The 22,018-nt window shown below is 41.8% G+C and overlaps 1 protein-coding gene across 10 annotated transcripts in view; it reads right to left on the minus strand.

Annotated features, from left to right (window-relative positions):
• Window positions 1-21,531, minus strand: part of TTC12 (tetratricopeptide repeat domain 12) — a 36,724-nt gene extending 15,193 nt beyond the window's left edge. For 4 of the 10 annotated variants that reach the window (XM_077919312.1, XM_028708121.2, XM_077919310.1 and 1 more), the window contains exons 1-13: window positions 21,391-21,531; window positions 19,831-19,915; window positions 14,677-14,828; window positions 13,349-13,382; window positions 12,353-12,430; window positions 10,835-10,956; window positions 7,639-7,698; window positions 4,283-4,354; window positions 3,662-3,722; window positions 3,220-3,408; window positions 2,907-2,976; window positions 1,572-1,660; window positions 392-560 (exon numbers count right to left, since the gene is read on the minus strand). In XM_077919312.1, the coding sequence (XP_077775438.1) occupies window positions 392-560; window positions 1,572-1,660; window positions 2,907-2,976; window positions 3,220-3,408; window positions 3,662-3,722; window positions 4,283-4,354; window positions 7,639-7,698; window positions 10,835-10,956; window positions 12,353-12,430; window positions 13,349-13,382; window positions 14,677-14,828; window positions 19,831-19,891 (1,157 nt within the window). In that variant the 5' untranslated portion in view covers window positions 19,892-19,915; window positions 21,391-21,531. Of the gene's footprint in view, window positions 1-391; window positions 561-1,571; window positions 1,661-2,906; window positions 2,977-3,219; window positions 3,409-3,661; window positions 3,723-4,282; window positions 4,355-7,638; window positions 7,699-10,834; window positions 10,957-12,352; window positions 12,431-13,348; window positions 13,383-14,676; window positions 14,829-19,830; window positions 19,916-21,318; window positions 21,339-21,390 lie in introns of those variants that run through there. The other 6 variants (XM_028708127.2, XM_028708124.2, XM_028708122.2 and 3 more) reach the window with 6 other exon arrangements.
• Between the last annotated feature and the right edge of the window lie 487 nt (window positions 21,532-22,018).

Genomic DNA, 22,018 nt, shown 5'->3' on the forward strand with positions numbered 1-22,018 from the left:
TCAATCTGAAAATCGTTCCCCACCCCTCAGTAAGTGGCTGCTTGACAGTGGAAAGTGAAGTGCAAGCCCCAAGGCCAAATGCAAGATTCTTCAGAAACTGGTAAAAGGAAGTCAAGTCAGACTCAATGAAGACAAGCCCAATTCCCAATCCAAAAGCAAAAGATGCTGAAGGAATGCTCCTCGAACTTTAAAAACCAAGGTCCCATTCCAAGCACTCTGAAAAGCTAACACTGGGACTGAAAATACGTAGGATGCTTGTATTGCTCGTGATCTCAGCTTCAGAGACTGAGCCCCAACATGACTGTTTCAGCCCCGACAATTTTTTCCTGCTCTTCCTTGTTTCTGCAGAAGGACTGGGACTGCTTAAGCAAGCCAGGTTAAAATACAATACCTAGTTGTGTCCAGGTGTCGGACCAAAAGGATCCTCCCATTCTCTGTTTCTGCATAGAGAGAAAGCAGGGCTAAGCACTCTTCTTGGATTTCGGGCACCTCAGAGAGCAACAGAGAAGGAAGTTGCAGGTTGACATCAGGATGAGTGAGAAGCAGGCGCTGGTTCTCCTCTGGAAAAGAAAACAAGAAAGAAAAACAAGAAAATTTCAGCTTGCTCCACCAGGTGCTCTAAAAGTCTTTTGTCAGCAATTTTGTCTCTGTTCCAAAATCACTCAGCTATGTGAGCACTGCTCTGTCATCTGCTTGAGGGATATGTCTGTAGGAGTAATGTAAAAGGAAGAGTGTTCTGTCTGCACTCTCCATTACTCCCTTTCCCTCCCTCTCTCCTCCCTCGTGCCATTTCTAAAGGGCAAATTGTATATCTCATTCATACATGAGAAGCAATTCACATGTCTCTTTTAGTCCTACCTTTCAAGCATCACTGGAGGACACAAGAAGTGCAGCTTAAGGCTTAATTTGAACAACTTCATGCTCCAGAAACTCGTCTAGCTTATTTCTCTCCACCATCTTTTTGAAAGTCCGTTCCCCAAAAAAAGAAACCTCTGGTCCCTCTGGCTGTATCCTGCAGCCATCTCATTTCTGAGAACATGCCTTCAGAGAAACTTGGCGCTAGCCGGACTCCTTTGTCTAACACAAATGTGAGACTGAGCCATGTCTAACCATTTCAATCTGGCACTGACACATAACTTAAGTCAAGGATTTTCAGAGCCACATGGACACAAAAGACAATAAGATGATGCAAAACCTCTCCCCTGTGGTAATCTTGCTACACCCCTGCCATTATTAACTGCAAAGGACTATTAGTTATTAACAGCTAAGAAAGTGCTCCTGGGGTCCAAGTGTAAGCAAAGAGGAGGCCAAGGTGGGAGTTCCGAGAAGTAGGTTGAATATAAAAAGTTTAATGGGCAGAAGCTTTGTGAAGGGCCTCAGGGAATTGTTAGTGGGAAGTCCAGAGGCTCACTGCAAATGCTGTATTTGCCGTAATTACATTTGACCTGCAAATCTTTGTTGCAGGATCTTGGAAAGATGAGCACCCACAGGAGTGAATCACTGAAAACAATGCTTCCAAGCAGAGTCAAAGCCGTATTCATAATACATTAACAATAATTGATGTTGCTTACCATTGTCTTTGCAGGCTGCTTGCCACAGAAGGAGAATGGAAATAAACAGCTCCACTTCATCAGGAGATTTTGTCTTGGTGTGGAAAACCCTGGAAAATAAACAGGTTCATTAAGCATCAAGGAGAGGGGCGGGCCCTAGCAGATGTGTTGGTCCCACAGAATAAGGAAACATGAAGCAAGTGAGGCACAGCCTTTTGTTTGGACAAACTGGGGGTTAAAACATTGGTGCAGGCTTTTGAATCATGAAAGGTGCTTTCTCAGGCTGGATGTTGCCCAGCCAGGCCATGTATTTTTTTACACAGCAATGTTATGCTGGCAAAAAAAAATGGTCCCCCCAAAATGCAACTCAGGGCCACACTAGCAGAGAGTGCAGGATTTTATCTGTCTACTTAGAAAGCAAAAACTGATGGTCTGTCTCAATATAAGGCAGCTCCCTATGTTCTTAGACCTCAGTTCTAAGCTTTAACATTTCTCCAGGTGCCTTACAAGAGGCCTCCTGTTTTCTCCCAGAAGGCCATTAAAAGATTCTTCCCATCCTAATGGATTGAATCACTGTGGACTTCAAGATACCATTCAAGTTACTATTACATTTTGCACAGACGGCTTTTGCTCGCATTCACTCATTCCACTTACAGCTCCCCTGGATCTCTCTTTGTTCTGTTTTCCGAAAGAATTAAAAAGAAATCAGCAGTGAACAAATGTCTTTGATCTCCTCCAGGCATCAGATTTAGGCAGCTGAGAGTAGCACTTAAAGTCACCAGAGTTATTGCTTTTCAAGAAGTACAACTTAGCACATTGCAAAAATGAAACAATATGAAGCAAGGAGCTCATAAATCCTGCAGGAAGATCCTCTGCTTTGATTCTAAAAACATTAAAGAGATACTGAGAAAAAGTTCCAGCAGTTAGAGCAAAGTGGGCCTGAACTCCCTTCCTGGTGAAAATCAGCACAGTGTACACTGCCTTTGGCTGAAACTAGTGGAGGTCTTCCACCTTGGGTGAATGTGGTGCTTTAGAACTCCTAGATCTGATACCCTTTTATGTTATGCTTTCCTAACCTACACTTACCCTCAGGCTTGACAAATTAAAAAGACTAAGCCTTCGGAAGGAGAATGGAGGATGCACCAAAGTCAATTTTCCTTTACACATCCAAAAGAGCAGATTTTTTGTGTGTGCAAAGGGTCACCTAGAAGTCAGTAAAACTTTGCAACTGGCTGCCACATTATCGGCTGATCAGCCCATCTGAATTTCATACGGGTGATTGTGTTTCTTGGAAATAGACTTGCTATTGCTCTGGCCTGTAACACCCTTCTGTTCTCTTCACCTGAGAGACCTTACCGTTGTACGACTGCGTTGTCATTGATGATACTGAAGCCATTGTTTGTCCTAAATAAGGCTTGCTCAGTGCCTGTAACAAATTCAAAGATAATCATGTCAGAGAAGTATCATGACATGCTCACCCAATACCCAGAGATAAGAAACAAGGATCACTAAAGTCAGGGCTGACAGAGGGAGCAGCAAGCAGGACAGAACACACCACTCAAAACAGTCTTCTTTGAGGCTTTCAGTAAGCAGCATTTCAGGTCACAAGTGCTGAGCACCTCTCAAACATGAGGCCTGCTACTTATATGCACATCCTGGGGGTACTCACAGTCTTGCATCAACGCAGTCAGAAGCCTAATCCCATCCGCATAGTACAGAATGTTCTCATCAGGGATGCGGAGCTTCTGGAGCAACTCCTTCACTGACACAGCTGTGTGTTTTCCAGATTCAAGCTCCTCCATGGCCCTCTCCTCCTCGTGCTGCCTTTTCTCCTCCAAGTCTACTTGGTGTATGTAGTCTGAAAGTCCAAAGGGGGGGGGGGGGGGGGAAGAGATGTAGACCTAAACAGGACACATAACCTATAGCAAAAACTAATGGAATGGAATTCAGTGAACGTAAAGCACGGTGTTCCAATTAAGTTTCGGGTCCTGGTGCTTAAGTAGCAGCAAGCCAGAAGTACAAACATCGTGTTTCAAAATACAGGAAGCTAGTTTAAAGTCGACAGCAGGATGGCAGCAGCAGGAAAGTGAAAGGCTCTTTATACTCCTTACCTTTGCACAGCTTCTCTTTTCCAGGATCAATGTCTAAAATCTTCAGGTAGCATTCTCTGGACTGAAAGAAAAAGGACAAGATTTTACAGGAGGGACAATTACAGGAGATCCATCAATGGGGGATTTCCTCCCAATGCAAATACTGACTTCAGAGGAAATAGGTTAAATTTAAAGAAGGGCAAGAAAGGGTTACATTTTCCCCTCCATGCCTGCTCTGAAACTATTCATTATCAAACATTCCTGTAGACAGGCACTAGAAAGGAAATTCTACTTTTTCTCCTGGGTATCTCCAACCCAGACATAGATCAACTCCTTTGCTTTTCCTCCCTTAGAATAGAGACAGCCAGTGATTTAAAATAAAACCCATAAAAAAGCTTTGCAACATTTTCGTCAGCAAGTTAACTGCAAAAGCAGCAAACCTACACATTCTGAACATGATTTCATCAGGACCTGGCTGCTTAGCATACCTTCTTTTTGGCACTCGCCTTTCTTTCTAAAAAGCACGTAAAAACAAACAGAAGTCAGCAGTGTGAAAACCGAGAGAATTCTGGATAACTGTCTAAATGAATGGATAAACTGGCATAGAACAGATATGAATACCTAAAAGTCAACAGGACTTACCTTACTGTACTGCTTCTGGGCCAAATATGCTTTCCCCATGTGGAAGAGAGCTTTGATGCATTTTTCATCACACTGTATTGAACAGAATTATTCAGTCAAGCCTTCAGCTATTGGTCTCCACTATTGACCTGGCACTACACAATAACAGCAACAGTCAGTTACTACAAACTGACAGTTGTTCCGTACCTTTAGAGTACTATCTTATAACAAAGCCTCCCACCGAGCCAGGACAAAGTCCAGGTACACAGGAAGCTGCCTTATACCATGTCAGAGTATTGGCCCACCCAGCCACACTGACTGGTAGGGTTTCAGGCAAGGGACATTCTTAGCCCTACCTTGTGATGCTGTTGGGGATTGAACCTGGGACCTCATCTATGCAAGGTATGTGCTCTGCCCTTGAGTTCTGGCTTTTCCCAGACTCATAGGGAAATGCCATGCTAACCAACTGCCTACCACCCTTAGATGGAATGCCACTGCAGGATGCTAAGGAGCCTGGACTTTGACCATGATTCAAAACACAAGGCAGCCAACAAAGGTTTTAAGAAAACACATTCTAGCCACTTGAAAATGTCTCCAGATTGACTGAAACAGGGTTTCCCAAACGTGGGTCTCCAACAGTTTTTGAACTATAATTCCCATCATCTCTGACCACTGGTCCTGCTAACTAGGGATGATGGGAGTTGTAGTCCAAAAAGAGGAAGAGACCCAAGTTTGGGAAACCATGGACTGGCAGTTGAAGAGCTGGTAATGGTCTGTTGTCGTGTTTCTTTTTCAAGCCCTGAGCACAGAACGGTGAACCTGTGCAGCAGCTATGTTGTAATTAGAAGGCAGTGATGCTTCTCTTGGGGCCCAAGAAGTGAAATCAAATAGATTGATCTAATTCTTAAAGGTGTCTGCTATCAGGACATCTAAAACGCTGTTCAGCCACCCTGGCAGGAAATTATACTGAAATGTGGTCATCGCTTATACTGACAGATACTCACCAGACTTTTGGGGAAAGCAGCTGTTTTGCTGCACCTTTGCTGGCCTGCTGTCTAGTGCTTCCACCCTCACCCCGCTAAATCAACATCACTTATGATATTACAAGTGGCAGGAAAAACAATCTTTCAGAAAGCTTTCAAGGCTTCAAATCCTAAGTGGACATTAGTCTTTCTTCTCATTTTAAAGGCAAATGACTGGGACAGCAACACCAACATTGGAAGACAAAGGAGCTTTTGGCTGCAGGTACTTACAGGATCACAGCCAAGGACAACATTCACTCAACATCCACTGACAGGCAGGGCTGCAAGAAGTGGCGTTAATGTGCCTTCTGGCTGTGAGGAGTGAACAGCCCAAAACACAGAATGTCAAAAGCCAGTAAAGACTGGCGGGAGATGAAAAATCCTAGTCAGATCAGGATGTAGGGCTATACCCTTGGAACCCTGACAAAGTAAGGAGAAATTATTCATCCAGAAAGGACAAAGAGAAAGGAACTGAGTTGGGGAAATGCACAACCAGATTAATGCTAAGGCTGTGAAACTGCAGATTCTCAGCCAAAAACAGCAACATCGCTCCCACCCACATACAACATAGAGGACCTCTTGGAAGAGCACTTTAATCTGCAACTAATAAGCAAGCTGACTACATGGGAAGTAGCAGCTGGAGTGCATTTCCCAGGCAATCCAGGAAAAAGTCACCCCGGCATAACTCCTCTTCCAGCTCTGTGGAGGGACAAGCTGTAAGACATTCTATGGAACCTAGCATAGGGATCCTCCAGGCAAAACACAGGGTGCCACCTTGGCAGGCCGAGGAGACAAATGCCCGAGGAATCACTCCAGGTGGTCATATAGGAGCCTATGGCTGAGTGAATCTCACAGGGTGACTGCATAAATACTGATGAGAGTGGAAACAGGCTCTTGCTGATTGGAGGAAAGAGCCCCAGCTCACAGAACAGCATCTGTTTTGCATGCAGAAGGTCTGCAGTTCCATCCCCAGCATCTCCAGGGAGGGCTGGGAACACCTGCTGCCTGAAACCCTGAAAGCAAGTGACAGACAGTGTAGACAATACTGAACTAGCTGGAACAGTATTCTGACTTCCTGTACTCCTGTGTAAATTTTGTGAGCTTTTTAAAGAACAAACCAAGAAAATCAGATTTCAAATGGCAGCGGATCAGCTGGTCTCTTCTGCCTTAAGTGAATGCCACAAACTCATGAATATCTTAATATATCTGAGGTGACACAATTGAGCTTTGTCAGCAATGCACTGCTTAATGGAAATCAGGATTTAAAAAAAAATGACTTAAAATGCATCATCGTTCAGCTCTTCCTTGTTCCGGGTGTCAAGTGAATATGTCAATGTCACATATGCTCGGGGAACTGAACAAGAATATTAATCTTCAAGTTTTACACGTATCTTAGAAGGTGTCACAAGATAATTAATTTATCATGAATTACACCAGTCTTTAATTAAATATTTGAATTTAAACAAATGAGAAATTGGGAGATTTGTTCCATAAAGGAGAGATATAAATGTTAAAACTTCTCTGCTCTGGGACATCCAGCATCTCATTTAGGTTTTTAATGGAAAGCCAGAAACTGTGTCCAGGAAGACAACTCAGTGTCTCTTAAGGAAGCATAAGACTTAATTTTAATCCAGTAATCATAACCAATGCAACACCTTTCTTTAATTGCGAATAATTTTGGAATCTTTAACACATTTTGACCTCCTGAGATTTCCATTATATGGAACAGGCTCGTGAACATAAGAACTCTACTGGACTAGATGGTGCATCTAGTCTAGAATCCTGTTCTCAGAGGTCATCCAAATACCTCTGGGAAGCCCACCAGTAATATATAAGAGTAATGGCACTCTCCCCATTTGTGATAGCCAGCAACCAGTAAGGGAGGTAATATATTCAAGACTAGTAGCCTAGTCATGATAGCCATTTTACCACCAGAAATATGGTTTGAGAGGGTGATTGGGTTGCCTAACAGCAAGGAGCCCTTGATCCAAGTGCAGATCTTCATCTACCTGGCCTGACTGTCATCTGCAAGTGCCATCACAAAGCAAGAGAGAGGTTCATGGCAACAAAGGGTCATGAAGCATAGAGGTTTGGAAAAGCATGAGAGTTTTCTCATGATGCTCTAGAATAGCTACTACCTCCCTGTGCCATGAAAAGTGGCTCATCTGGCTGCCTAAACTTTCCTTGGGGTACATTTTTCTTTTAATGGTTGGTTTGTATTTAATAGCTTGGAAGATGGATCTACCCAGTCCCTCCATCACCTGTATTGTCTCATTCACACACCACTAGGTTGAATGTACCCAACACTTTCCCTCTTCAACACTGGCCGGCTGAGAAATGTAGGGGGTCTCTTACCCTTAAAGCCCAGTCACAGTCACTGATAGCTTTTTCATAGTCTTGCAACTTGATGTAGGCCTGAAACAAAATGGATCGACAGAGGACTATAAGTTGAAGTACAGTTGCTAATTAAAAGACAGGTCATTTTTGTGAGTCTTTCCTTGTTCAAAGTATTCAACTGATCTCAGCTAATTAATTAAACTCAATTAAAGTGATAAAACCTGCACACACTCTGGAAAGGCTACAAAAAGTAACCCTTGACAGATGCTCCTTACTCTCCCAGGCACACCTTCACAGAGTCTTCAATTAAATTAAACCAGAGAAAACAGGGAGAGGTCAAAAAGCATTGAACCCATGATCAGAAAGGGTTCTCTATGTCTCTGGGTTTAAGGCAATGAATTCCAGCCCTGTTTCAATTATTGTCAAAAGCACCATTAATTAGAACAGAAGCTGTTCCTCCTACAAAGGCATTTAAGAGTTAAGGTCCTAAATCAGAGGAATCTGACTCTTCAAAAAGCTGCAGGTCAAAACTACAATATTACAGATGTGTTTTGCATCAGTTGGCTGTCCTGTGAGAGATGAATCTAAGAGTTCATGACCAACCACATGATGTAATAGCCTCTTAAAATGCTTGACAAAATGACAGTACAGATCTGGAGAGTTCCACTCATGATGTGAAGTGCATAGAGTTCTTTATGAAGGATGAGCAGTGGCACTTTGCAAGCTTTCAAATAATGTGTCCTGGAGTTTTTATGCTGCCAGTTAGGCACTGTAGTGGACAACCTGGTGACCAAGATATACCCCAAGGGAAGGGAAGCAACTTGCCCCGACACACCCCATGCTTTCCAGTGTGTAAAGCCTGTCAGCTCCCCAACCCTATGACATGTTGGGACCAGGAAAGCTTGGTTCACCTGCTAATGGATAATCTGGAACACACACACACACACACACACACACACACACAAATATCTAAGGACTCTGATATTTTAAGAGCCCCCAAGGAGCCACGGATGCACACTGTCTTACACCACTTTTGTACCAGAGAATTTGGCTTCATTTTTTAGCATCTTTCAGGATGTCAGCAGTAGCCATGTAGCATGCCTGAGTTGCATCCCCCTTAACAGAGCAGAATGCAGGATAAGTGGAATTGAATGAGCTTTGTCAAAGAGCAGAGTCTGCAATATTCTGCCAGTAACTTTCGACCGTATTTTCTCCTAGATATCCTATTAATATTCATTGTTGAGAACATGGCAAGAAATGAAGCACATCAAATCCTATTATAAGGAATGTGAAAGGTGACGCAAGAATTGCACAGAGCTGCTTGTAGCTCATTTTGAACATGCTTAGACTCTAGAAAGGCCCACAAAGACTATGTCTATGTTCCCATTAGAAGGTGCTGAAGGTCTGGCTACATTTCAAAGGAGCAACTGTAATGCACATTTAGCTGAATTATTTGTGCCTCCAAAAGGGTATTGGTTGGAAACAGGGAAAACACTTTGAGTTTTACCTTTGGTCTCCATCCTGCACTCAGCTATCACCTGTGGCACCTAGAAGCTGTCAGCATGTGACAGAGGCCACACCCTGGGATACGACTTTGACTGGTCAACCAGGTGTGGGTAGCTGATGGGTCTCAAACCCTTGGTTAGTTAGGCACTTCCCCTGCATGCAAAGACAGACTCTGGCAGATTGAGCAGATGAAACTAATAGTGGGTCAAACTGTTAAAAAGGCAGCTACTGCACATGCTGTGGAGGGAAGAAAGGGGCAGATGGGGCTCATCAACCTGGGAAGGTAGGAGAAGGAAATACTGGTCCTAAACCACCGCTATGCTACGGGAGATCTTTGGGAGAAGAAAAGGCTAAGAAGTAAACTCTACACAAATCTGGAGTGGAATCTCCCAAGACGGATGCATGGCGCCTTGTATGCCTCCTTCTGTCAACTCCTGCAGTCAAGCTGGTGCCAAACGTATTGCTCTTTTTTCCCCTTTGGACCACATAAGTGAGGCCAAGATGAGGGCCTTGTCGTCTGGGTAGACCAGGACCTCCATACACACAACTGCCCTCCACAGTCACTTACGGAGTCATTGTTAAAATTGTGTTTATGGAAAACAATCTTACTTGACTACGAGTGATTGCCAAAGAAGAAGAAGACACACTGCCTAGGCTTGCACTCCAGGGGAGGTCATGTTGGTGTTGCTAACACAGTGGTTTGACTTCACCCCCAGAGGTGCGCTCCATTATCTCTCGAGACAGACTAATGCAAACAACAGTGTATTCAAAACTTAGCTGAATACCACCCCTTTTTAAAACCCACTGTGATATACTACCGGTAATCCCACCAATCTATACTTTTCTTTTGAACCTGTCATGCCTCTTATATATGCATCCTTCTTATGTATCCATAAGAACTAGCACAATTTATTGATTTCTTTACTTTACTTTACATATGCATATCCCACCTTTTAAGAACAGATTCGCTGAATGACAATTTACAATTAAAATAATAAAAGCAACAAAATATCACAATTAATAAAGCAGCACAGCATAAAAGAAAGTAACCAATAACAAACAAACATATAAAAAAAAACATTTAGGGACAATGATTGGACGTCATTTGAAATCGCAAATAAAATATTTGGCAAGCCTGAAAGTTTCAGTGGTTAGTACTGTTTGCTAAATAAACATGCTAATTTAGACAACTCTGTGGGGCACTAGAAAATGTTGTGATGGAAATGGAAAATGTCCCTATGCTAATTCCCAAAGTCAAAACTTGCCTGAAAACGTGCATCACTGAAGCTCAGCTGTGCAATTCTCATGAGAGAAGCAGGCAATGCGTTGGCGGATAGGTGGGTACTAGGAGGGCAATACTAAGCCAAGGCCATACAGTCCTGGGAATCATGCAATGCATTAAGAAAATGAATGCATTTCTAATGCAGGAGATCTGGCAGGAGTTGGTGACCCACTGTTACAAATGACTAGAATAACATTGCCATGTTTTCCTTCCAAGTTCATAATATTATCTTCCAATGTGAAAATATTATTTTCCAGGTAAAGCATCGTTTGCCAATAAACCAGGTGGTCTGTTTCAATTGCAACCATGAATCTATGGCTTTATCTTTAGCACTGGTTATATTCAGACTCAAGATTAGACCACCAAATCAACTACCTGCTGTGGGGATAAAGTGGTCATCATTTGTTGTTCTTGCCCCACACTGACCTGTGCTCTGTTGGTGTACAGCACCTGCATATCCTTTTGCTTCTTGAGGCCTTCAGTGTACTTCTGAATAGCCAGTGCATAGTCCCCTTTGCTGAAAGCATCGTTCCCTTTTTCTTTCAGTGCTGTGGAAATGGTAACCAGATTCATTAAAAGCCTTTGTTAGGTTAGACCCAGAATGTTAGGTGGAAAGTGGGTGGGGTGGGGGGTATGAACCAACATCCTGATTCACAATAAACAACTAGGACTTGAGCTCCAAGATTCTCATATCCTGTTAAAACTTTCATCAACTCCCGTTGCCGTTGCTGAGCTGTAATAACCTGATGTTATTAAATATTTGACCACCTTAAACTATATTTGAAGATACATGAGCAGTCAAATGATCAATTATTCTTTGACTATGCCTTATCAGTGCTGTTCACAGAATCTGTGGAGGCAGGACCCTCCTTCTGTTGCCTGAGGTGTGACCCAGACATTTTATGAAATCTTATGTGTACAACTGTAGCACAGGTTTTTATTATCTTTTCTATTTTATCTCATGGTATACTACTTCAGTAGCTTTGTGCAACCCATACAGCACATAGGCGACAATTATTCACACAATTAATATTCTTGTTCAAAAACAATTTTTCACCATTTATCAGATTTGTGAGAATAAGACAACTACTTACAAAATGCCATGAAAACTTATAAGCTATCTAAAATAAAGTGAACTTGCAGGATCAGATTTTACTAAGTTCTTACAACTTCTTGACTCATTTTTTGTTTTTTTCTTGTTTTTTAGGTAAGTTCAAGAAGAAGGTAGGTAAATTCAGCAATGTTCCTGGTAGCTGTGAAGTAGTAGATGAAAGACAGGGTACCAGCGTTCTATCCGTGTTTTGCCCTAGCAGTCCATAAAGTTGAAGAGCTGCTATTTCATCCTCAGTAGTCTCGAACCATTAATGTGACTATTAGTGCTAAATGTAGTTATAGAAACAATTTATTGGCTTAAGCATAAAGAACTGAATAGCTTAAGACTACTGAGGAAGCCCAGAAAACTGTGCTCAGGGAGTGGACTATAAGCCAACCCCAATAAACTGGCCCTGTCAATTACCTACCTTCTTCTTGAACTTACCTAAAAACGAGAAAAAACAAAAATTGAGTCAAGAAGTTGTAAGAACTTAGTAAAATCTGATACTGCAAGTTCACTTTATTTTAGATAGCTTGTAAGTTTTCATGGCATTTTGTAAGTAGTTGTCTTATTCTCACAAATCTGATAAATGGTGAAAAATTGATTTTGAACAAGAATATTAATTGTGTGAATAATTGTCGCCAATGTGCTGTATGGGTTGCACAATCATTATTAACGGCGCAGGTTCTATTTCTTCAGCAGCACTTCAATAGCTTTGGCACAGTGGTTTATAAATCTGTAAAATAAATAATAAATAAAATAGAACAGCTTCATCACTTGGGTAAAAACCAAGGTTTTTTTTCTAGACAGATCCCACCCCTTCCCCTGACATGTCAAAACCAAACTGTTACCATTTGCTAAGGCTTCATTGTGCTTCCTTTTCCTTGCTCGCTCTTTGGCATCCTTTTCTAAAACGGCCATGAAACTCTCTGAAAGCCAAGAAAGTGGAGATGCAAGTTCAATCAAACAAAAAGAGCTTGATCGCTTTGGAAAGGGGAAAGATGAAGGTAAAATTGAAGAGCAAAGCCATATCTGAGATGTGAAATGGAAATTGAAAAGGGCTGTTTCATTAATGTGACATCAAATCAGAACAGGGGTAATAAGCTTCCATTTAAACAGAGACCCATAGCGCTGATAGTGATTTTAATCCCTACATTTGAAAAAACCCACATTTCTAGGCGACAGGGTCTTTCTAGTTTCTGGATAATGAAGTGATTAAAAGATACTGAAAAGCACTTCTTCACACACTGAAGATGCAAGCCATCTGGGCTTGTTATGTAGATGAATGAAACCAGTTCTGACGTGGGAATTTAAAAGAAAAAGTGGCTTTAATGGTATAAGATGTCGCAGGATTAATAGAGAGAACTGGCATTCCAGTCCCTCAACTAGATACAGGGAACTCAAGGAGCCAATCAAGGCAAAGGGGAAAGAGTCTGAGGACATGTCAACACTGCCCACCCCTTAACTCACGTGCAATTAATCGTAGGGCTCTGACAAAGAACAGCAGAATTGCTACTACCATGACACTCCGTCCTCACAGAGGTGTATGCAAGCTACCTGGATCTGATGGGGTAGCCGGTCTATAGGTTGACCGTAGACAGACAGCCAATCTGTGAAACAGGATCTGTTCCTTTTCACTCCATGCGTCCCCACAAACAAAAACAGCAGAGGAGTCTCTTGGGATACGGCTTTCTTTCAAGACCCACCCATACGTGGGCAAATGTAGAACCTGGGCTAGAGTTTGCTTACAATGCATGTATGCATCCTTTGTTCAACCTGCATATCACAGAGATTCCTGTAGTACTCCTAGTTCAAAATACACTGGAGCAATGTATTGAGCCGCTTACCTGGATTCATTGTTTCCTGCTGATCTGGCAAATCCTAAAAGAGGTACATCAAAGCAAAAAGTTAGTTGCAAGTTCGGAGGAAGAAAGAGCATGCTGCAACATACTGCTTGGCTGTGGGGTTTTTTTAATGGTACCTGCTGCATGAAAAGAAAATGAGGCTCATTTTTCAAAGCCACTTAAAAAATAATAATAACCTATAATAACCTCAAAAAGAAGAACATTTTCAACAGCTGTCAAAATTAATTCCGCCAGGAGCATTAAAAGCCACGGGAAGGAAACAAAACAAACTCCCTCCCACCCAGTAATTCGGGGCTTAGGAAACTAAAATCAATTTGGAGAATGATTTTGCAGACACTTCAATAGGGTAAATTGCCATTGTGGACTGACACTTTAAAATAGCAATAATGGCATGCTGTTGTACATTTCATAATTAACGTCCCAATTTGACGAAAACTCCTGCTTTCAGTTATTTATTTTTTGCAGTGGGGGGTGTCAAGCTTCTACTAGCCCATAATAAAAAAGTGTGTGAGTTTCATAACTGGAGCCAGTTTAATTTTTCCACAGCTGATTGAGGAAGTTAGTCCGTCTGTATCTAAACATGCAGAACAATGGGGTGGAATGAGATGATGGAGTCCCATAGTGATAGAATGGTCAGACTGTCTTTAGATTACAAAATAGGGTGAGATTACAGGGTCCCAAAAATGGTAGAATGGTCTGTTGCACTTACAGATTACAGGTTACAGATTAGGGGATGCCATTAAAAAAACCGGGGAAAAACCTTAGAAAATTAGCACAAGAAGAAGGCTGGGCTACAATGCTATTTTCAACTTGCAGGCTTTTTTAAGGCAAAAAATGGCAGCCCTCAATTGCAGTCAGAAGTGGCATAGGCCAATCTACTACCATCTAACTGCGATGCCAACGTGGATGCAGGCCTCAGTCAGCTATACTCAAGTACAGTCTGAACTGTCAATGAGAATGAGCAAACAGAATAATCAGAGACAAACAATCAAAGCAAGGAAACAGCAGGAAAGGGCTATAAAAAGGAGATTATTTCTCCTAATATTGACACACACTGTTCTCAAATAACAGTGGCATTTCGTTTTAATATTATGTGCATTTAAGCAACGTTGGGAAATGATACAGCAATTAGCAGCATACAGAGAAACCTTAAATAGTTCTTCCAAGAAAAGAAACTTGACAAAAGGCAAAAGTGGCATCCTGTAAACAGAAGTCTCACCTGGTTTGCTATATAATAGCTATAAAAGTACAATATGTAATTGTTCAAAGTCCCCTGTACCATCAGGGTACGGGGATTAGCGTAGCTTTACCGGGGCTCGTGTATTGATGCATGTTCTGTCCACTGTGGGCTTGTGTTTATCCTCACATTTGACAGCAGTGGAGTTTAATCTTTTCTCTGTGTCTGCAATGGCTTTCTCCTGGATAGAGGGGTCTGTGGAATTCAGGCCTTGAATCAGGTTGGCTGGAAACGGGAAGAAAAACGAAACACTTAAGCGTGGAATAGAAAAGTTGTCAGACAAATAAGGAGTTCACTCCTGCCCTGAGTAATAGGTTTCAGAAATTTACATCCCACTGCTTCTGCACACGGCTTCCAGGGCAACGAGCAAGTAAAGGACAAACAAGATGAACAACAAACAAATCAATAAAAGCCACAGGGTAATACAAAGTATAAGAGCATAACAAACCACACCAGAGAAAAGCTAAGCCAAGTAGAAATTTGCCTGCCCTCAGCAGCAGCCTCCTCTGCTGCCACCAAGGTGTGGCAGAAACTGGAGCACCTGCTGGTGGATGAGATGCCACACAGCAAGAGCATCATGAGCATGCAGGGACTGATGGACCTCTTGGTCGGCTTCTACACCAAGGGCAGCCACAACTCAGTACTCTAGAGGGACAGGCTTGTCTCTGACTTCTTCAAGGGGGAAGGGACCTCCTGATTATCAAGAGCAACATATAGAATCATAGAGCTGGAAGGGGCCACGTGGGTCATCGAGTCCAACCCTCTGCAATGTAGGAATCTTGTGCCCAAATGGTGCTCAAGCCCACAACCCTGAGATTAATAATAACTAAGCTATCAAACTTCCTCATCAAAGGTGCCACGGGGCAGGCTACCCAGAGTCAGCATCCACCTTACCATTAGTGGTAGGCCCAAGAACCCCATCATCTCCACCACGGCCCACTACCCAAGGACCCCAGCCAGTGCAGTATCTGGCTGAGCTGGCTTAACAGTGGGCATTATGTGTATTTTATGTGTATTTTAATGAACAAAGGCCATAGTCTTTGGGGACATGGAGAACGTGTGGATGAACTTAACAGTGCTTAGCTTTTAGTTGCTATTTTGTTAGTGTTATTAATATTGTTTTATAGATTATAAATGCCACGCTGATTTGTTAATCATATAATATGATTTTTGTTTTAAATGTGATGTTCTAGCTAGAATCCTACAAATCTGATATTTGTAGGAAAACAAATCTTCTATCCCTCATGGTTGCACAGATGTGTTTTAAATTGGAATGGCAAAAGGAAAATTGTAATATTGGGTTTTTGGTTTGTTTTAAAAAGACCCTTAGAAATATTTATTTCTCTGTCATTTATTTTTAACTTTCAAGAACTTAGAATTCAGGTGATACTCACCTATGACTTGCATAGAGTGGTAGTTAACATGCTCAAGAAAAGAATATTTTATGTTAACTTCCTACGACTCAAAATATGCAAACAATGTTTTTTTAAAAAATAAATAAATACTGTAAATATGCAAACCAGGTGCTGCCCTCTGGCAAAGTAACATTTTGATGTAGACTCAATGCTGAACAAATTGCTCAGCTCAGATTTAATTTGAGGGCTTTCTCAGAAGCTGGCATGATGTATACCACTTTCAAAACATTGAGAAATATATAAAAGAAATGTTTTTGCAAAGCAGTGCAACTAGGCCAAGATTTAATTCTGAAGTCAGCATTTTATCTCTGCAGAACAGATTGGCTGTTCTGGACGCCTGCTCTCCTTGAAGTTCTGGCTTTGTTACACTCGTGTTTATATGAAAATGGATGACCCAAGCAATAATTGAGATTTCTCCAAGTCATGAATTGGAAAGCCAGTTCTAATTCACAAGGGGGTAGAGGCGGGATGAGTTGGGGAAAGCAAAACCAAAACAAAGAACAACCATCATCTTCCCATCTTCTCAGATGACCTGTACAACCCCTGTCTGTACCTTGCAAGTAAAGCAGACAGCAGAGGAAATTAAAAGATGCTGCACTACGGCTGCAGAGGACCACAAACAAAGAAATTCAGGAAAGAAATTCAAGAAGCAATAAATTCTAAACTCTATGCTGATACTAAGGCAGTCTTCCTCAGCCTGCTGCCTTTCAGATGTTTTAGACTACAGTTCCCACCAGCCCTCGCCCAGCATTACCTTATGATGCTGGGGCTGATGGGAGTTGTCATTCAAAACATCTGAAGGACACCTGGTTGGAAAAGGCTTCCCTAAAGTTTTCTTTCCAGCACAGGCTGTGCAAACATTACTGGCTTAAAATGCAGCAAGGCCATTTATTCCCTGCTGTGTAAATCACATTTACACATCATTGTACACATCAGTACAATGTGTACATGTGATTCCATGTCACCTGCTGTCTGTCCACACCAGTGGGCAGGGATGGGGTATGGATGTCTTCACGAGGCTTATGTTTCAAATTGAAACATTGGAGTTGATTTGGGGAGAAAAGGATGAAAATGCATAGTGCCTCAAAGAAGTACAGGATAGATGTGGACTGGGGCTAACATGGTGTGTACACAGCTTTACAAACCAGCCATGGGAGTGCACAGGATGCAGTCATACAGTCAAGGACAGATGACAAAGGATAAGGCGATTCTCCTCTTTTATATGATTGTGACAACTGGAATTGTTTCTCCAAAGCACTGGGAAATAAATCAAATACCTAGGACTTATAGAGAATTGTACAGCAAATTATGGGATTGGCAGTTTTGAACAATTTAGCTTATGCTGCATGAAACAACAAAGAAACATTCAGACAAAATTTGAAGCTGATTAGATACGGGTCAGACAATATTAGAACAATAAATACATCACAATGACTGACAATTCCTTTCTGCTTTTACAAGAGGATTTCTTAAAACAATACGTATTTGAATCTTAACAAAGTCACCCAGTGAACCATCCATGTGAAGTAGTTTATGAAATTGTAAATATATTTCAGTCTGATGTTTGGAGTGGAAAGTTATGTGAGAATCAATATATACTAGTGGGCTACATAAATGATGAATATAGGTTTTTTTATTTCCACATTATATCCTTGAACAGCTTTCAGTAATCTTTTCATTACAAAATGGTGGCATAATCACTGTATTTGTACCTTTATCTTCTCTCTCATTTTGTTTAAAAGTGTGTAGGGAGAAGCTGGAGCAGAAAATTAATTAGATTACAGATGTGTCACTCTGATAAGGCTTCAGATTTTTCTATACTGATGCCACCATGGGGAAAAACTGGGGAGAAAAACACTTCTTTTAGAAATATAAAACCTGTATTAAGTAGCAGTTCCCTTAGGACAAGACAAGGAGAAGAGGAAGAAAAGAAGAAGCAGAATAGGGCAGTTTTTATATCACAGAGCTAGAGATTTTATGTGATAGTGTGCTAGGTACAATAAACCAAAGGCTAGCCAAAGTGAACAGCATTTTAGCAACTGAGACAGGAAATAAATAATATTCAAAGAGTCTCATTTTTATAATACTGATACACAGTTTTTCAAATGAGGGTAGGAGTGTTTTGCATTAGTCATCCTTCCCCTTCCATGAGGGAAGGTGGGTTATTTATTGTCGTACCGCATTGCTTGTCACCAAATACTATTTGCTATGCATATTTCTATAAAGCTCTGTGCTCTTTTCCCAAATCTCAGGGTTCAGATTATCTACCTCAAAAAGAAACTGTGTAAATAAAACAATGTTTACAAAGAGTTACCAAAATTATTGTATGGAATAAGCTGTCAAGCTCATAGTCTCATAAGCATTAAAAAAAAAAAAAGCCAAACTAGGAGGCTTTTAAATTATTGATTGTCATGAGAGCAGTTGCTAGCATCAATTTTTAAGGCAATTTTTGCAACACAGAGAACAAGTAAATCAAAGGATTACCGACAGCAGAACTTGTCAGATATAGCTGTAATGCTTTGTAGTCTGGTGATCAAATCTTTGCATCTCTGAACACTATTACTAGAAAGAGTTGTTCTAATAAATCATCTGCTTCTTTCACTATCTTGGTGCTTTCAAGATGTCTTTCCTATGCTTCTTAATTCTTTTAGGAAGGTGTTCAGGGTAAGCTGCAACATACTACTTGAATGATCAGATAATGGCTGGAAATGTGTTGTCTAAATAAAGTGTTTTACAACTCTTGATTTTAAAATCCATGCAAGCTGATGGTTCTGGTGCTGTCCAGTGGTCAAGGGGAGCTGCAGCTTCATCACAGGTGACTAATTTCAAAGGGACCAACAATGTTAGCCCGTTAAGTGACACAGAATTTTCATTTCCTGACAGATGTTATTCTAAAAGGTGGCACTGGATTCATTACTCAGGGCATGATCTGAAGGCACATGTAGCAGCAACCTCATCAAAGTTAAGCAATTCTGGGGCTGGTCAGTCCCTGCATAGAGACCCACTGAGAACTCTGTGTGCTGTACCACAGATGAAAGGTGTGATATAAATGCTTCATTTCATCATAGGTGTAATTCAGCAAATCAGTCAGTACAGCAAAGAGGATAAAATACTGAGTTTAAGAAAGGATCACAGCAGAATGCTAGAGAACACGTATTGCCTACCCAGGCTCAATCTCTGGCAACTCCGATCTAAATAATCAGTTAGTTAATGGGAATTCTTTCTTTCTGAGGCACTGGAGAGTCAGAGTAAAGAATGTTGGACTTAGATGGGCAGTCAGACCTGATACAAGGCAGCTTCCTATTTTCCTCTTATAAAATCCAGGTTGAAATCCCTGTGTAGTGAAAGTCATTTCTTGTTGCCATCAGCTGCCTCAGGTGTAGAACACTAATGGGTCATTTATTATTGTTTCACAGAAAGAAAGGTAAAGCAACCACATGCACAGGGCCAATTGCCAAGAAAATCAAACACAATCACATTTGATTTCAAAAGAGGCAACTTCCCCAAAATAGGGGATTGGTAAAAAGGAAGCTGAAAGGCAAAGTTAAGAGGGTCAAACCACACTCAAACACTTGGGGGTTGTTTAAAAAGGCAGTGTAAGTATGTTTACAGTGGAGCTCAAGAAAAATTGGCTCAGCGGTAATTTCAATTTCTCCCGCTTTAGCCGAGCAGGGTACTTCTTTAGTAAAGAAGGAGAACCTCCCTATAATTGCACCAAAGGATGCTGTAGTGAAAAATCAGGTGCTGCTGACTGGCTGGGAAATGCTCAGCTCATGCAAGGTACTGTTCAAACAAACTTATGGTTGACTTACTAACTTCATCCACATCTCTAAGGAATTTCTGCAAATCCTGTTCTTCCTGCGCTTTAGACATCTTGACCCCAAATACTGAAACAATCTGCATGAAAGGAAGAAGAGGAAAAATTATAAAATGTCTCAAACTATTTCTTAATGTCTAAAGCTTGCCACCTTGTGGTTGTTTCATGGGTTCATTAGAAATGGCTAACAGTAATTTACGTTATGCTAATTTTGAGTTCTGCCCATGCTGCAGACATGCAAAGCAGATTTACTACCATGGCTTTTACTAGGGACACTTCTGAGGCAGGGCTAGAGCTCACTAATCCTCAGTATTACTATCTAACAAAACTATATATGTCCCAATAGTGTAAAATCTTCTACTAAAGGCCCTTGTAGAAGAAACACTTTTAGCATTGCAAAAAAGGGTGGATGGGGGAGTCTAATTTCTGGTGTTCCAAAGCCAATCCAGGGCAAAGCTGGAACTGTGAGAGTAGCTGGAGGGAAGAAGACAAAGAAGATGCTGAGAGCATCCAAGAATGGGTGTAGTTTCAGGGAAGGGGGAGATGCTATTTACAGGGCAGTGCCAAGGATGAGAAAGAGCTTCGAAGGCACTTTCTAGGTCCTTGCCTTTCCCATTGCTGCAGAAAAACTGGAGGGTGGGAGAGATCTAAAGGGGGGGCACTATTTTTTCTTAAAGGGGTTTGCATTGTTATTCCTTCTACCTAATACTAATACACAGATTTGCTATCACTAAATAAACTGACCCTTGTGGTGGCAGAACAGGTGGGACCCCCCCCCCCATTGTTGGCATCTGTTGCTTTTACCGATTGCATGGCAAGCAGAAGAGCAACAAGGGAAGTTTATATATATATATATATATCCATACTTCCACTAGGGTGGTGGGAGCTTAAGCTGCACCAGTTGGATTCTGGCTACACACTCCATAGTGTATAAATTACTAAATACAGTGCTTTTTTCCTAAAAAAATGTTTAGGGATACTCTCATTTTGACTCAAGAAAATCACTATTTTACAGTTCAAATCGGGAAAAATAAATACAGTAAATGGACAAAAGTACAAAGATTCACAAAATGTTTAGGGAGTATGCGTACCCCTGCGTCCCCCCAGAAAAAAAGCACTGACTACACACACACACACACACACACACACACAGAGTGTATAAATTGCGTATAAATCTTGAAACTGAGGTTCTGCGCTCCCTAACAAAAGCCTGACCCTCAAACAGATGCATGACCCCGGGTTTATTTTTATTTTTATTTACATTTAAAAGAAAATGTTCGTGATCTGGGATCTCCCCAAAAACTCAACAACTCAACTTTTGGTGCGATCTCCAGCCACCCCACCCACCCACAAAAAAAGCTCAACCTTTTGCCCACCCCACTCCCCTTAGAGCTGCCTTGAAGTCCTGGAGAGCCTCTGCCAGCCAGTGCAGACCATACTGAGCTAGATGGACCAAAGTCAAGTCTCTATTTCCCCAGAATACCTGGGGAGGACTCGGGAATTACTATTTTCGGTTAGGAAAAGTGATGAAAGGCTCGAAATTAGGAGCAAATACCAGGGACGGACTTGAGTCGGGCTTTGGGTTCCTTCACAGGCCGCGCCGCGTCCCGGCGGTCTCCATGGTAACCGCGCTGCCCCCGCCGAGGAGTCCAAGATGGCGGCCCAGCGCGCAGCCCCGAGAGCGGGGGGGCGTGGCTATGCAAAAGAGCCCAAGGGGAAAGGAGAAGTCATTGGCGCCTCAGAGGAGGCGAGGGAAGAGCCGCGCGCCTGTGGGCGGAGACAAGTCTCTCCCTCCTGTGTGTACCTCAGCGCTGTGATGTCTAAACACGGGTTGCTCGAAAGGGATTCTCACGTTCTCCTGCTAAGGCTCACGCTCTTGCAACTGAGACTGCTAGTAAAAGCACAACGTCGGACGGCATTTCACCTATAGAAGTTTATAGCCAAGCAAGGAGGTTTTAAGCTTCCGTGTAGTCCCTGTAATACGAAACACTGACATAGAAAGATTGGCAAACGTTTATTGAATATATGGGAAATAATTATGTACAGCTGAAAACGCTGGCAGCATTAAGATAAAGTCAACAGTGTAAATAAGTTTTGCTGCATAGCTGTCAACCTTTCCCTTTTCTTGCGAGGAATCCTATTCGGAATAATGGAATTTCCCTTAAAAAAGGGAAACGTTGAGA

Source organism: Podarcis muralis, chromosome 15, assembly GCF_964188315.1.
Source record: "Podarcis muralis chromosome 15, rPodMur119.hap1.1, whole genome shotgun sequence".
Lineage (NCBI taxonomy): Eukaryota > Metazoa > Chordata > Lepidosauria > Squamata > Lacertidae > Podarcis > Podarcis muralis.